The sequence below is a fragment of the Scylla paramamosain genome, chromosome 29 (genome assembly GCF_035594125.1).
Source record: "Scylla paramamosain isolate STU-SP2022 chromosome 29, ASM3559412v1, whole genome shotgun sequence".
Lineage (NCBI taxonomy): Eukaryota > Metazoa > Arthropoda > Malacostraca > Decapoda > Portunidae > Scylla > Scylla paramamosain.
Genome location: NC_087179.1, coordinates 5,907,937 through 5,924,859, shown reverse-complemented (window position 1 = coordinate 5,924,859; position 16,923 = coordinate 5,907,937). Strand labels below are relative to the sequence as shown.

Sequence of the window (16,923 nt, the reverse complement as noted above, 5' to 3'; positions counted from 1 at the left end):
CTCTTGAGTTTTTATGGAGACGACCGCCACTCATTTTTGTATTATTATTATTATTATCATTATTATTATTATTATTATTATTATTATTATTATTATTCATTTATTTATTTTTATTTATTCTATCTTATTTTATTTTTTTCGCTTGTCTTGCGTCCTTTGTCTCTCTAGGCAGATTGGCAGTCTGTCTGGAGTTGTTTCGTTTTCTGATCGAATTGACTTTCGTCTGATGTTTTTAGTAAAATGCCACGTGGTCTTTTTGTTGCTATTATTGTGTGTTTTGTTGGCCAGAGGACATTTCTATGTGCTTGCTGTGTAGTGTTCTGTACTCTCTCTTCTCTCCTGATCGGCCAACTTTGCAGGAGGTGAGATCAATCTACTGGTAGATCTGAGACGAACTGAACACAGACCAAGGCACGGTGGTATCCTGAAGACAGTGGAAGGACCTGTCGTTTGAGAGTGGTTTTGTCTTCAGGATGTTACATATGGTGTGGCGTCCATCGCTATCTCCTTCCTAGTAAACTGTCCAGTCCTTTTCAAGTTTTCAGCATTGAGGAGTGAGTTCTTTGGAGTTATATTCCTCTGCAGTAGTATAAAGGGCAGCAATCTTGAGGCTTTAGTTGTCTGTTTGCCCAGCACTAAGCTACTTATAGCCTAAGAAACTGACTTGAGGGGCCAAGAGTAGTGACAGCTGTTGCCGGTGTCGGTATTGACCCGCGGGGGCTTTGTAAAGTCATAGCAATATATATATATATATATATATATATATATATATATATATATATATATATATATATATATATATATATATATATATATATATATATATATATATATATATATATACACACACACACACACACACACACACACGCACACACACTCCAGAAAAAATATTACAGTTTCCCATTCAAACACGTTGAGGCTTCCATAGAAATTGCTTTATCATAGTCTTCCTTTCAAATTAATCTATCGCAAGAATATTGATGGCGCTGTACGCTAGCATGGATTTTATAATGGAAAAAGTGGTAACTCTTCTATCTTCCTTTCATTAGAGTCTTTGACTAGCGTCTTTGCTCCTGAGTGTAACTGCTTGAGCAACACTCGGATCTGTTTTGACACCCAGACTCTTGCTAGTTCATCCTCTCTTTATGGTGAATTTTTACACTTGAATTCATAATAATGCCATCACAAATATTAATGTTTTTGTTAGGAATTAATATATTTCCAACATTGTTGTTATGTAATGCTGATTTGTTTTTGTAGCACCGTTGGCAAGACTCCCGTTGTATCTGCCCTTCCCCCCCATATTCCCGACCCCATCCCCCGGCCCAGTAGCAGCAGCAGCCAGAGAAGACGAAGGGTGTCTGCCAGAGCGGCCAATATGACTTCACTTATTTTGTTGAACCGAAACACTGTGAAGGTATGTCAGCATCATGAGCACCTCGGCAAGTAATGCGCCAAAATATTGCTACAAGTGTGTGGTGTGTCAACTCGTTGGCTTATGTTAATGTGGGCACAAGTTACCTAATCCGGTTTCTATGCGACTTGGTTCTGTGCCCCATAACATAGGTATGTGGTCTCACTGGTTATGGTGGAAGTTATGTTGGATCTACTAGGGTGTCATGGTAGTGATGGTGGTGGTGTCTGGGTGACAAGAACCTGCCTAACCATTTGACCTCTCGCTGCTCCTCAGCAGATCTCATCCACTATTAGAAATTTTTTCATGGGCTTCCCTCCATTAGGCCAAATGACTTATTCACAGTAGCCATTGGTCGTGATGCTAGAGGACACAAATCTAAAGTCTTCGTTCCACATATGGAAACTGAAACCTGTAAAAGTTTTATCTCATGTTGAGTCATCTCTATCTGGAACTCATTCAGTCTCAGTCCCAGTAAGAGGTCCCGCAAAGGGCCGCTCTTGGGCAGCATAGTGTTCCTTTTCACCAGTCCCAATATGACTTTTCTTGCCCTTTTCATCATATAGAGTTCATTTTGAGTAATTTGAACCCCACATATATGCTCTGGAAATTGTTTATAATGTTGACAGCAATTTTTAAAGATTTATCTGTTTTTGGTGAAGCAAGCTCGCTTGCTGCCGTGACAGCGCTGAGAAGAGCTGTCACGGCAGCAAGTATGATAGACAGTCAAGCACTGAGGCATGCTGGTAAAGGTATGTTCATCTGTGTGTGTGCATATTACATCTGTTGCACAAGCTTGAAATTAGTCACAGTGATTCGTTCTCTTGTTTGGGAATGCAGCTGCTGGCCAATTAAAATACATAATTTAGCCACTTATAGCATTATTTCATCCTGTGGAGGGAGAAGTGGCTCAATTTGAAATATTTGTATTAGTCTGAGGAAGATGTCTATTGGCAGTGGGTATTGCCTTGATTGTTTCCAGTGCATGGTCAGATTTTACAGAGATAAATAAGGTAATGGCTTCATATTCATTTCTTAGCCTTGCCAGTTAGATTAGGTTAGGCTAGTCTTGTTAGATTAGATTAGTTTAGTTAGGTTAGTTTATTTTAGTTTAGTTTAGTTTAGTTTAGTTAGTTTAATTAGGTTAGGTTAGTTTAGTTAGATTAGTCTGGCTAGGTTAGGTAGATAAGATTAGATTAGTTTGGTTTGGTGGGACTATTTTCGTTAGGTTAAGTGGTGATGGTGGTTGGTGACAGCTGGCTGGTGGCCACAGATAAGTGGCAACCAGTCCTCTTGTGGGGAACATAGTGAGTCAGTGTTACTGCTGTGTTACTTAATTATGAGGATGAAAAAAAAATTTTCTGATAGATTTCAGTCAGTTTTCTATTATTCTGCTTTCTATTTTCACTGCAAAACATTAGTTTCTGATGGGGGATGGGGTGGGGATAAAAGTAAAAACTAATGATTTCTGGGAAAACAACATGCCAAAAGCTATCAGAAAAAATAGTTTTGTCCAGAATAGAGAGATTGGTGCATGAGTAAAAATTTAGCGGGGGTTGTGTGAGGGCTTTTATGAGGATAGGGAAGGATCGCGATAAGGGTCATGATAAGGGTGAGGGTTGGGATTAGCCAATAGGGAAAGACTGGGGGTTACAATAAGGAAGATAGTGATGGGTGATCTTATTGCTAAAAATGTTAGTGGGGCTATTAACTATGTGAGTTGGGAGATGATTCCACTCTTGGATGCTGCAGGGAAAGAATGAATACCTGAATATATCAGTGTTTGTGTGGTAGGTGTGGTATTTAAAGTTGTGGTTTTAGAGCAGTTCAGCACAGTACACTCATGGCACTTACTATCAAGCTTAAGTTGTAGACACATAGTTTGGAACATTTCTAGTGGTTACACTATGTGGTGCAATAACAAGGTACTTGTAAACAAATTTTCAAAATTCATCTCAATTTTCTCTTTCAACATCTTTCTTTCTTTCTTTGGATTTAGAAAAGTGGGGTGAAGCAAAGTAAGAGTGGGGATAGAAGAAAGATATAGTGAGAAATATTGAAGTATAGTAAGAGTTCAGTGTGTGGGCAGTCCACGTTGCTATTGTTCTCTCTTTCAACATGGCACTGCCACAATCAGTACTGCTTGTGTTAATATCTTGGTTTCTGGTATGAAATGGTGCATGTTCACTTGTATTTTTTTCTGTTCAGCCAATGAAAACTTGCTTTTCAATGACATATTACAATGTCATTGAATGTCACTTACTTCCAGCCAATAGATCAGTTATTTTTGGCCTGTCACTCCGTGTACATGTACGTGGCAGCCACGGCAGCCAGCCACCTAACCTCAAGGGTACTTAGTATTATAATGGCAGCCATGTGTCCAATGGGGGCAAGCCTCCCCCCAGGTTGGGTTGGCTAGGTTATGTTAGTGTCCTTAAGGGGGTGTTCAGAGGGGACAAAGCCTCACTGGTTAGATTAGGTTATGTTAGGTTAGGTAATGTTAGGTTAGAAATTTCTCCAGTTTTCAAAATATGACATCTCATCTGTAGACTTTTTATGAATGTCCAAATTTGGCCTAATTTGGCTTTCCAAAAACCTTACTTTTCTACCAGGTCTCCAAGCTTGTTGGAGATAGAGAAGGAGGAAAAGAAGATAAAATGTATATTGTGTTAAACTGCAGTTTTACCAGTACAACTACTAAGTGGTTTGCTGATGACAGATGCAACACGAGACCAATAAACAGAACCAACAAAGGTTTAAGGCAGTGTTTAGAAGCCTGGACAGCTTGTATTCATACATCTTTTTACCCCAGTAACAAAGACGGAGTGAGAGAGAGAGAGAGAGAGAGAGAGAGAGAGATTCTGATATCTGTTTTTTCTTGAAGAATCCAGGAGGTGAATCATCTCTCAGCTGTTAATCCCAATCTTTTGACATTAAGAAGTAGAATGACCAGCTATATAGCTATCTCCCTAATCCACATTCTTCTTCCTTATTTAATCTGAATTCCCTATCCTCACCTACATCCTAATTCTATCCTAGTTCCTTGAATTCCCTGCACACCCTTAGTCCATCATGCTGCCCAAGAGCTGCCCTCTGTGTGATGCACACTTCAACTAGAAATTAGATATCCAGAGAGAGAATGTGCTGAAGCTACAAAAGCTGAAATAAAATATCTACATTGAAAAAAAGAGCTTACACCTTCACTTTCATTGCTTTATTACAATCCACACTCTTTGACAGACCTGTGGGAAACTGTAAGAGCCAGTTCCACAGTCACACTTTTTTGTTTATTAGCAAGCCAACAAAGCCAATGTAACCGCAATCTGGTTCCACAGTCACCTTTGGCCACTGCTTTTCATTTAGGTGAGTATCAAAAATTGGACCTTTGGTGAGGAGTTTCTGGGGAGAGGTAGGAATGCCTAGCCTGTAATAAATTTCCAGATTACTGCTAAAAATGATCTGAAAAATACATGCAATATCTTTAAAATAAGAGAAATGACCACTACATATGTAATAACAGCTGTCATACCTTTTATGAAGTTTTGAAGTTTGCATCAAGATGAAAAGTATGTGCTGATGACAAACATCACAGCTTCTCCCATATCTTGCAAGTTTCTTTGCTTTTCTGGCTATTTCTAATAGATACCTTATTGTTCTTGCTCTGTTTCAGTATTTTGAGGGTGCAACATTTTTCAGCTAACATGCTTTAAGTGACAGGGGGGCAAATGCCAAGTTATTGCTGCTATATAGACCTGTGGGTTTCCTACAGTTTCATAGAATACAGTGGAACCACACTTTTTGAACATAATTTGTTCTTGAATGCCCTTCAAAATCCAAAATGTTCAGAAACCGAAACTATTTTTCCCATAGGAATCAACGTAAAATCCATTCCTGGACGCCCAGCCACTCTGTCTTAGTGGCTTATGGCAGATAATCCCACAGCCAAGGTTCTCCACATCTCCAGCTCAGAAATTACTTATCCAGAAAGGATGTATTGAATGAATGTAGTGACAGAACTTATCAAAAGATATTGTTTAGACAGATATTCTCTTTGTCACCAACCTAGTAACCAAATATTGAGTCAGATATATAACTGGTTCTCAGAAATATGAGGAGCAGCTCCAGCAGCTGTCAGTCTAGGCAGGTTAGGGGTGGAGAATACTGCTGCTGTGCTGGGTCTTAGCTATGCTAGGTAATAGTGAGCAATAATTACCTCTTCAGGTTCTCTCCACCCTCCCTTTTCCCCCCTCCAAAGGTGAAGAAGCAGAAGTGCCTTCAGAAATATCAACATGAATGGGAAAATTTATTATTCATGGCTTCAATAATATATTACTGACAACCCAACTAATAAATGTGTTCTGAAATATATCTTTGCATGTAGTCCAGATAACCTTAAATTACTCATAATACATGATATTTATGGAAGAATTTATTGTCAAGCCCCACTAATAGATGGGCTCTCTCCACTCCCCATCACTCTTCCAACTTTACTGTGTTCTGTATTTTTTTTAGATGGAGATGGCAACCCTTTTCACCCAGCCAAGATTAGGTTTGGTTATGTTTAGTTAGGCTAAGTTAGGCTGACCTTGGGAGTTGGTTAATTTTCATTCAAGGATTTCAGAATGCAATAGTTATATTAGTGTTTTTCATATTTGTAGAAAGAGTTCATTAATTTTCTCCCTGTAATGCCTGCAATTTATCATTAGTTGGTTTCTTGTATAACACACACACACACACACACACACACACACACACACACACACACACACACACACACACACACACACACACACACACACACACACACACACACACAGCTGTGCAGAGGCACAACTGTAAGAGACGGAGGGACATGGACGGTGGCATACACTAATGTGGATGGTTTAGTTTCAGTGATGGATGAAGTGAATTAATTTATAAAAGCAAATGAACCAGACATCATGGCAATGGTAGAAACTGAACTAAGAGATTCAGAGACACCAAATTTAAGACAGGGAAAGTACAATATGTGGATAAGAAACAGATGTGGAAAAGGAGGAGGTGGAGTGATGATGCTTGTTAAAAAGGGTATCAGGGTGGAGAGTGTGGAAAAGGCAGAAGGCTTGGTGGAAGGCTTAAACTTACATCAAATAAATGGAAGAAGAGGATTACGATATGTCACAGTGGTGTATGTCCCACCAAAAACAGACCTGGAATAGACAAGAGCATGAACAGTTGCTGAGTGAGACAAAAGAATGGCTTGTAAAGAAAATTAAAGAAAACAACAAAATTGTTTTAATGGGAGATTTTAATTGTAAAGAGATAAATTTGGAGGAGTGGAACATAAGAGGAGGTAAAGACTCATGGGGAGATAAGGTTCTGAAACTGGCAATGAACAATATTATGACACAGTGGGTTGAGGAAAACACTAGATACAGAGGAGGAGAGGAGCCATCAAGACTTGATTTGGTATTATCAAAAGAAACAGATATTATAGAAGACATGAACTATAGTTGTCCACTAGGAAAAAGTGACCATGTCATGATAAGGTTTTGTATTAGAGAAAAAAGAGAGGAAAGTAGATGTGAAGATTATAAAAGTGAAAGATTTAATTATGGTAAGACAAATTTATATAATATATAAATTTGTCTTACCATAATTAAGTACTGAGCCTTGGGGTACTCCACTTATGACTTATAATTTATAAGTCATAAGTGGAGTACCCCAAGGCTCAGTACTTGCACCAATCATGTTTGCAGTCTTTATAAATGATATGATGGAGAGTGTGAACAGCTACATGAGCCTTTTTGCAGATGATGCAAAGTTGCTGAAGAAAGTTGAGAGTGCAGAGGACTGTGGAACGTTATAAGAAGACCTGAAAAGATATCAGAGTGAAATTATAGATGGGAAATGGAATTTAATTTAAAGAAGTGTAAAGTAATAGAATTTGAAAAAAGTACAAGAAGAGTAAAAGGAAATTATGTGTTGAATGGTGTAAGGTTGAGTGGAGCAGAAGAGGAAAAGGATTTCGGTGTTACAGTGACTGGGAACCTGACCCAGGAGAGACACATTAGCAAAATTACTGGAGAAACCTATAACTTGTTGAGAAGAATAAGGCAGGCCTTTGCATATATGGATGAAGAGATGGTCAGGAAGATGATCGTGTTGCTGATAAGACCTAGACTAGAATATGCAGCAGTAGTGTGGTCACCATACAAGAAAAAGGGTATAAGGAAGTTGGAGATAGTTTAGAGAGTAGCTATGAAGATGGTACCAAGTATCAGGGACTTGTCGTATGAAGAGAGACTGGAAAGGATACATCTACCAACGTTGGAAAAGAGAAGAGAAAGGGGAGATTTGATTGCGATATATAAAGCATATGAGGGAGTAGAGGAGGTGGACCGGAGCAACTTAATGGTCTGAGATACACGGGACACTAGAGGACATGGAAAGAGGCTGAAGAGGAGTGCTTGTAGAAGAGATGTCAAAAAGTATTGTTTCCCATATAGAAGTATTGATGTATGGAACAGTCTGGATGAGAAGATAGTAAATGCAGAAAGTATACATGGATTCAAGGATAAGCTGGATATTAAAAGATATGGAGATGGGACAGCACAAGCATAGCTCTTTTCCCATTAAGCACAACTAGATAAATACAACTAGGTAAATACACACACAAAAAAAAAAAAAGCATAGGTATTGAAAACAAGTTCTTCTATTTGTTTTCAGTATTTACATGACTGCAAAATTCACTCTCCTACTAATTGGTACATACAGTCTCTTAACCGTCTTGTGCCACCAAATAATCCCACATTTACTTGCTTCACTGCCATGCTAATGGCAATAGGTTTACTGATATAACCCTCCCCCTGTAGAGACAAAAACCAATCATCCTCAAGTAAAAATTAATATTATTATCATATGAAAACACTAATAACCACTGCATTCTCAAATTTATGAGTAAGAAATTAGCCAACTCCTAAGGACAGCCTAACCTAACCAAACTAACCTAACTTAACCTTACCAAATTAAAGTTAACCTATCCTTGGCTAGCTGAGGTTATTCTATAGAGACTCAAATTCCCAGTTAAAGGAAAGTTGCCTTCAGGCTGCACTGCTGTCAGTTAAACCAACCATATAGGATGTTTCTGTTGTGCATTCCCATTATGATAAATATTACAGCAACATATTCAGCTCCTGTCATTTGAAGTATATTAGTTGGCATCTTTAAAATATTGAAACAGAGAGAAATTATATTCCTTCTGAAAACAGTCAGAAAAGCCAAAGAACTTGCAAGAGATGACCAATACCTGAAGCAGCTCTCTGTGCCATGAAATAAATTCTTACTATATATATATATATATATATATATATATATATATATATATATATATATATATATATATATATATATATATATATATATATATATATATATATATATATATATATATATATATATATATATATATATATATATGAAATACCTTACTATATGTATATGATTTTATCCTAAACAATAAATTATCAAATCCACTGCTTACTAGCAAATATGTTTTTCATATTCACCTGTCAGTCTTAAAAAAAAAAAAAAAACTAGTCACACACCTCTAAAGCTGTCTAAGGCTTTGCATTAGGCTAATATTATTGGGTTTGCTTTATTTTGAATTCAAATAAAGCCATAAGATTAGTCATTATTCAGTATCTGTATAATTATCTGGATTATTTCTTTATTTTTTACTGTCATGGCTACAGATCTCAGCTGATAATCTGAAGAAAGGCTAGAGGTAACAGGTTTAACTTTGATAATGTTAAATGTAGAAGAGATAGAAAGGAATTGGCTCACTGATAGAGTGGTAGATGACTAGAACAAATTCATTAATGAAGTTATTAATGCCAAGTTAGTAAGGAGTTGAAAGAGAAGATAGATGCATTGATGGGTAGAGATGTCAATATGTATGGTTTATATGGGGACTGCCATATGTAGACCTAATGGCTTCCTACAGCTTCCTTGATGTTCTTGTCTTCTCATCACAGAGACTTCCACTGCAAATTCTGGCCCGGGCATGTCATGGAGGGCCAGAACTGAACCCTGAGTGGGCAGAGATGGCCAAAAAGCAGCTAAAGGGAGGTGAGCCAACCAAGATGCTGTGGGAGACACCTGAGGGAGTCACCATCAAGCCGCTCTACACTGCCCAGGATGTCACCAGGTGTGCCTTCCCCTCCTCTGTCTCATTTACCCATTTGCTCATCTATTTCATCATCTCATTTGTTTATGTGGCATCACCAACTCCAGTGAATTTCATGCCCTTAAAGCAAATACAAGTTAGTATATAGGTCCATATTCTGAAACACTTCTGTATCCCACTTCCACTACCAGAACCAGAAGGTTCTGGTTGAAGTTACATGGACCTTTAAGGGTGTTTTTATGGTTCTAGTGACATATTGTACCAACAATATTTCAACATTATCAGCAGGAGAAACACTCATGAGAACCTGGCTAATCATCTCTGTGGCCTTTGAAAATAGTCATGATGAGAGAGCAGAGCATTTCAGAATACAGGCTATAGACTCATATTAAGAACTCTGTGAAGACCAGTGATTTTATATGAATCTGAATCTAAATAACTGTCATATTTGAGTTGGCATGGGTTAGGGGATCTGAGTGTGCAGGATAAGTGAATCAGGTATCTCTTTACTAATGGAATGTTGTGATTATGGATAAATATGCATTTGTTTAGTGAATGAGACTATTGTGCTGTTGAAACCCATTCCAGTCCTGTATATGCATGTCTGTGTTAGCATGATGTGTGAAATATGAGACTATGTGCAGTAAATGTGGTATAGATATTGAGTTGTTGAGCCAAACAGCTGCTGGTTAACACTGTGCCAGCCAGACAGTGTCTTTGAGTACTATAGGGGATAAAGGTGTCATTACCAAAATTCGAAGGAGTGCTGATTTTTTTTTTTTTTTTTTTTCATGTAGAAAGGACACTGGCCAAGGGCAACAAAAATCCAATAAAAAAAAAAAGCCCACTGAAATGCCAGTCCCAATCATGATAAAACTATAAATAAGTTTGAAAAAAAATAGATTTATAAAAGAGATAGGAAGGGATTTGGCCTTGAATGGAGTGGACTTAGTAATCAGGGTGTTAGTGTTGAGTCACAAGTTAAAAGAAGATAAAACAGATTTATTGGTGGAAATAGGTAGGTATGTTTCATACAGGGACTGCCAAGTGTTGACCTGATGGCTTCTTGCAGATTCCCTTATGTTCTTATGTTCTTACATGTCTAGAGATGGAACAGACAAGTAAGCCCATTGCACCAGCATAGACTACCCTTTGTCTGTGTGTAGTGTTCCTTCTTTGTGCATTAATCAGTAAAATTATTTAGGTAAAGACAGTGGATAGTAACTGCATTTATGTAAAGGGAGGTCCTGATGATATAAGCAGTTAGGTTTCATGTGAATTGCTCATATAGCGAACTCTCATATAATGAAACACACAGCAAATGGCAAAAGAAAAGGGGTTACATTCTGTGACCCTTGTTAAAGTTGAGTTTTCAAGCTAAAATGTACAACACCAAATACAATAAACATGTCTATGTTACAGAATAAGACAACCTGAATGAGAAAACAGCATACAAAGAACATGATTTCATACTAATTAAACATATAAATGTGCATAGCACTCACCAATGTGTAGCTGGTGCATCAGGGTGGTAACTCATTCAGGGAGGTGTGTCAGGGAGATAACTCACTCAGGGAGGTGTGTCAGGGAGGTAACTCACTCACCACTCCTGTGCCTCAACAATTTCTATCTTCTTTGCAAGTGTTATTGGCACTGTAGCTCGCTTAGCCTTACTGCTGGGACTCACACTGGAACTCATTGGCTGCCTGGGAGGCATAGTAAGCACTTGAGAGGCAAAATAAGGCACAATTTATACACCACGCAATCAGTCACACAACACCACACCAAAAACAGTGAATGAAAGAACACGCCAGCACTAACACTGTAACACATCCAAGCACCAATCAGTCACATAACACACTGTGCACTGTACTTGTACTGTATTGTAAATATGCTTGCAAGCAAAATGATGACAGACCACGAGTATAATAATGAGCAGTAAGGCTGTAAGAGTGGGAGTCTGAAAGACACTGAGTTGAGTTTAAAAGAGAACTGGCAGGAGAGTGCATGGTAGGTAAGGAACAGGGAAGGGATGTGTGGTTCTCTTCCAGCACTCACAAACTCATCCCTGCTTATCTGAGTCATTACACATCACCATACAGCTGGTGTGTTAGTGGGAGGGTGTAGGAAGTGCTCATTTTAAACTGTAATTTTACTCACCTAGGACTGAAGGACGTATCATTGGATCTCTGTGCCCATATGAAAAAAATAGTCCCAAATTTACACATTTCATATCATTGGTTTCGCATATAATGGATGCTTGTAAAACAGGACTTCTCTGTCCGATATTGGAACCCATTAGTATAATTTAACCATATGTAATTTACAAGTAGTTATTATATTGATGGTTTATTAAGCATAAAAACTTATTAGATGCATCTCAATTTAGGGAGAACTGTTTGTTAGGAAAAATATCTTGTTTTTTGCTTGATATTAATGATTCTTATTTAATGTACAGAATTTCAAACAGTCATGTGTATTAAGCCTCATGAAGTCCCATTATTTACCACTAAAAATTGTCAAGACCCTGCACACATACTATATGCACAGTGTGTGTCTGGTTAAGGCATTATGTAGAGCAGAGACAGTCAGACAGTCACAGGAACAATTATGATAAACAAATTTATGGCAAATAAAAATTTTGAAAGACACGAAAGTGTGATAAAAAATAATTGCTAAAAAGCTTTATATTCATCTTCAAAACCCCAAAGTCATGGTGATCATCACACTCCTGGCAAGTGTCATCTTTGCTTTGTTTCTTCCTATTATTAACACAAGTATTGCATAGCAAGCTGACGTTTCATGAGGAAGATGTGTTTCTGCAATGATCTAATCACAGGTCAGGTGCGGCAACTTGCAGAGTGCAACTGAACAGTGGTTTTTGTACAGCTCTTTATGTTCAGGCTGTGATCCCTTATGACTGACTGGTTATTTTATACAATGTAATAATGATCCTACTAGAAAATAGGCACTCATGCATAATCTCACACACACACACACACACACACACACACACACACACACACACACACACACACACACACACACACACACTTCCTGTTCCACCCAAGCAGTAACAGAACAGAGGGACACAGCAGAGCCAAGGTGTGACGGCAGGAGGTGTTGAGTGTGTGACCAGGTGGCATGACTCTGGACAGCAACATTTATTAAGCCAAGGAGGCTCATGATGTGATCAAGAGCAACATTTCACAATAGTAGAAAACGGGAGCTAAAATTTTCTACTAACAAAATATAACACTGTGTGACAATAACCTAACCAACAAGAATAGATACACATCATGAATTCCCACTTTCTGATTCCCATTCACCATGTAAGCCCAAATCCTATTTCCACCTGTACTCAAGGCAGGCTCTTGTACAGGAAGTTCTTGGTTTATGATGGTCTTGATATCAGCTATTTTGTGGTTACAATGCTGGCAGTGCTTGCCCCTGTACATTATTTATTTATTTATTTTTATTTTTTTTTAACTAAGTCCTCATGTGTTTTTTTTTCACAGGTACAGTAGTTATGTTTTTATGCTTTAGTTTATGACTGTACATTACTATAGCATTAACATAGGTGAGTAACACACTGTTGGCTGGTTTTGACCTGTGAAAAAATTAGTTCATGACGTGACAGGAACAGAACTCTGTCGTAGCTTGATGACTCCCTGTACTCTGACACTTTCTTTGGTGCAGGGATAGCAATGAGCTGCCCGGCAAGTTCCCCTACACACGAGGGCCGTACCCCACCATGTACGCCAACCGGCCTTGGACCATCCGACAGTATGCAGGCTTCAGCACTGTGGAGGAGAGCAACAAGTTTTACCGGCAGAACATCAAGGCGGGGCAGCAAGGTCTGTCTGTGGCCTTTGACCTTGCCACACACAGGGGGTAAGCACACATTGTTTCTGGGCATTTACTTCATGTGCTCTCTCTCTCTTTCTCAAGGTTAGTACTAATGGTAACTAGTGTGTGGATGACAGTGGTAATCATCATTTTTAATCACCATTCAAATATGCATATATGTATTGGTTTTGCCCTTTTTCTCTCTCTCTCTTGTTGTCATCATTTCAAACCACCTCAGTCTGCCTCCTCTTATCCCCACACAAGTGCACCTACCTCTCTGTGGTTTGGTTTGCCATGTGCTGTCTGTGATTCTCCTTCCTCTCAGGTCGGTTGCTTAGTGATGCATCCATTTCGTCATCCTCATCTTGATACATTTTAGGTTGTGTTCATAATCTTCCTTCCTATTGCAGATTACCTAGCATACAGCCTGTTGGATCCAGGAACATAGCCCATTATGTTGGTGATAAGGCTACCCATGAATTATGTAGGGTTAATGTTTCATGAGTCCATAAGTGGTAGTCTGAGGTTGCAGCAACAATCTTTTATTTCCTGTGTTTTGGCTGTGAAATTTCATGTATTAACATGGCATTGCATAACTCTTTACAGTACATTGGTGCATGACACACAAATCACTTACAACAATATTTCTGTATTCACTTGTAAGTTATGCTTAGCTCAGAATAACAGCTTCTGTGTTACACCCTCTGGAAAACATGAAGATTGAAGGTTGTTAATAGATGGCAGAGTGAAGGCAAAGTGTTGAAATTTGTAGCTACCTGTCATGTGTATGATAGGCAAACCAGGGTTGTTCCTCATCCATGTGTGGCCTGAGTGAGCCCAGGATGTGGTTGTGTCAGCAGGAAGTCTTGCCAGCTGACTCAACTCCCCACCCCTTGCTCCCTGCGGCAGCAATTTGTGATGGTTGGAAAGACTTGAGCCTGAGTGGAGCCTGAATGCATGGCCACAGAAGAGCAGCTGTGCATGCTTCCACTGTACCAGCCAGACACCTAATGAATAACATGGCTATTTGAAGGACTAGTGTAATTACATAGCTATATGGACACAAAACCTAAAATATAAGCTAAAATTTATTCCCCCAGCCACAGGGGGAAGGTCCTTTAAGTTGCTCCACACCTTAAAGCACCTATTACCTGGTTGGCAGTTGCAGGTAAAAGAGATGCTATTTTAACCAATAACAGTTAAATCACTCTTGACAAATATGTACTTGGGTTGATGATTGAATGAAATTGCATCAGTGTCAACAACAGTTGATCAGTTGAATCAGTGGTGAATTGGTATGGCACTTTTTTTATGTTTCTCTTTTAATAAACACTTCAGAAGGCTTAAGCTTTAAAGTTGTATTTAGTGAATGTATTTTTATGGAATTCTGAAATCTACACTAAAGTTTGACAAGTCTGTGGAATGGCCCAGCACAAATATAAAAAGCAAGCCAGCAGTACTTGCTACACCTGAAGTGGTGACCATCTGGGACAAAATCAGCATGCAGTTGAGTGTCAGCATTGTGTTAGCCTGTGGGTAGCCGCACCATTACATCCAAGACACAGGGATGGTCCTTAACCCAGAAAAAAAAAAAAAAGTTCATCTACCATGCTATCAAACACGTTAGTTGTCTGATACTGCTTCTTTTGCCTGAAATTTTTTGTAGAATACAGTAAAATCCCTCTTATCTGGCATCAATGGGACCGCCGACATGCCGGATACTTGAATATTGCCGGATACTTGAATAGAAGTGAAATTATGTCCACAATCACCACCCTACACTCACGCATCTTACCATAACAAAGATCAGCTGATCTTAATCAGCAGCTGATCTGATCAGCTGCTTAAGTGTAAGCACAACACGCTTCCTCTTTTCTACAACTTTAGGCATGATGAAGGCGTCAGGCGATAAACAGTGCACACGCGGGACTGAGTCACTGAGTAAACACAGTGCAGTGGGCCACGGGTGGCGCGAAGCAGTGCGCTCTGGTGCCTCGCTCGGGAATTTTGATCGATTTTATGAGTACACATTGATTTTTTATTGATTTTAAGGCTCGGGGAAAAATGTGCCGGATACTTGAAGCTGCCGGATACTCGAATGCCGGATGAGAGAGATTTTACTGTATTGCCTCACTATTATTTTAGGGAGCTTTGCATTGCTGTACAGTATATAGACTAGATATAAGATTTGCCTATTGAAAAGGAATCCAGCAACTAAGAACCCATGAATCATTGTTGTCCTGCAGTACTCCTAACATCTCCTTAGTACTACCTAACACCTCACTGCCACCTAATACCTCCTCAGTGCTACCTAACACCTCAGTGCTACCAAACAGCTCCTCAGTGCTACTTAACACCTCCTCAGTGCCACCTAACACCTCCTCAGTGCTACCTAACACCTCCTCACTGCCACCTAACACCTCCTCAGTGCTACCTAACACCTCCTCATTGCCACCTGACACCTCCTCAGTGCTACCTAACACCTCAGTGCTACCAAACACCTCCTCACTGCTATCTAACACCTCAGTGCCACCTAACACCTCAGTGCTACCTAACACCTCCTCAGTGCTACCAAACACCTGCTCACTGCTTTCTAACACCTCACTGCCACCTAACACCTCCTCAGTGCTACATAACACCTCCTCACTGCCACCTAACACCTCACTGCCACCTGACACCTCCTCACTCACTGTCACCTAACACTTCACTCACTGCCACCTAACACCTCTTCGGTGCTGCCTAACACCTCTTCACTCACTGTCACCTAACATCTCCTCACCCACTGCCACCTAACACCTCCTTGGTGCTACCTAACACCTCACTCACTGTCATCCAGAGTTGAAATTTTTTTTTTTTTTTAAGAAAAACTCAACTCACTAGGTTTTTGTTTTTGTGTCGGGTTTTATTGTTTTTTTGGGTTTATTTATTTTTTGTTCCTTATATTTATATGTAAATCATTTTAAATAAGCAATTAAAAAGTAATCTAGAGTGAAACAAAAGGTTTGAATTTTTTTTCATGTAGGAGGGGCACTGGCTAAAAGCAACAAAAATATAATAATACAAAAAAAAAAGGCCCACTGAGGTCCATGAACAGAGTCAAAAATGGTCATAAAAAATTAAAGGGTGAGTGTCTTGAAACCTCTCTCTTGAAAGAGTTCAAGTCATAGGAAGGAGGAAATGCAAAAGCAGGAAGGGAATTACAGGGTTTACCAGAGAAAAGGATGAATGCTTGAGAATACTGGTTAACTCTTGCATTAGAGAAGTAGAGAGAATAGGGGTGAGAGAAAGAAGAAAGTGTTGTGCAGTGAGGCCGTGAGAGGAGGGGAGGCATACAGTTACTAAGTTCAGAAGATCAGTTACCATGAAAATGCAATATTGCGGTGATGAGAGAGATGCTGAAGACAGTCAGTTACTTAGAGGAGAACAGTTGATAAGATGAAGTGCTTTTGATTCCACCCTGTCTGAAAGAGCGGTATGAGTAGAACCCCAC

At 39.2% G+C, this 16,923-nt stretch overlaps 1 protein-coding gene across 1 annotated transcript in view; it reads left to right on the top strand.

Annotated features, from left to right (window-relative positions):
• Nucleotides 1-1,271: 1,271 nt before the first annotated feature.
• Nucleotides 1,272-16,923, top strand: part of LOC135115198 (methylmalonyl-CoA mutase, mitochondrial-like) — a 69,358-nt gene continuing 53,706 nt past the window's right edge. Inside the window, exons 1-3 of the mRNA XM_064031705.1 lie at nt 1,272-1,420; nt 9,433-9,605; nt 13,284-13,478. Coding sequence (XP_063887775.1) covers nt 1,382-1,420; nt 9,433-9,605; nt 13,284-13,478 — 407 coding nt within the window. The 5' untranslated portion in view covers nt 1,272-1,381. The remainder of the gene's footprint in view (nt 1,421-9,432; nt 9,606-13,283; nt 13,479-16,923) is intronic.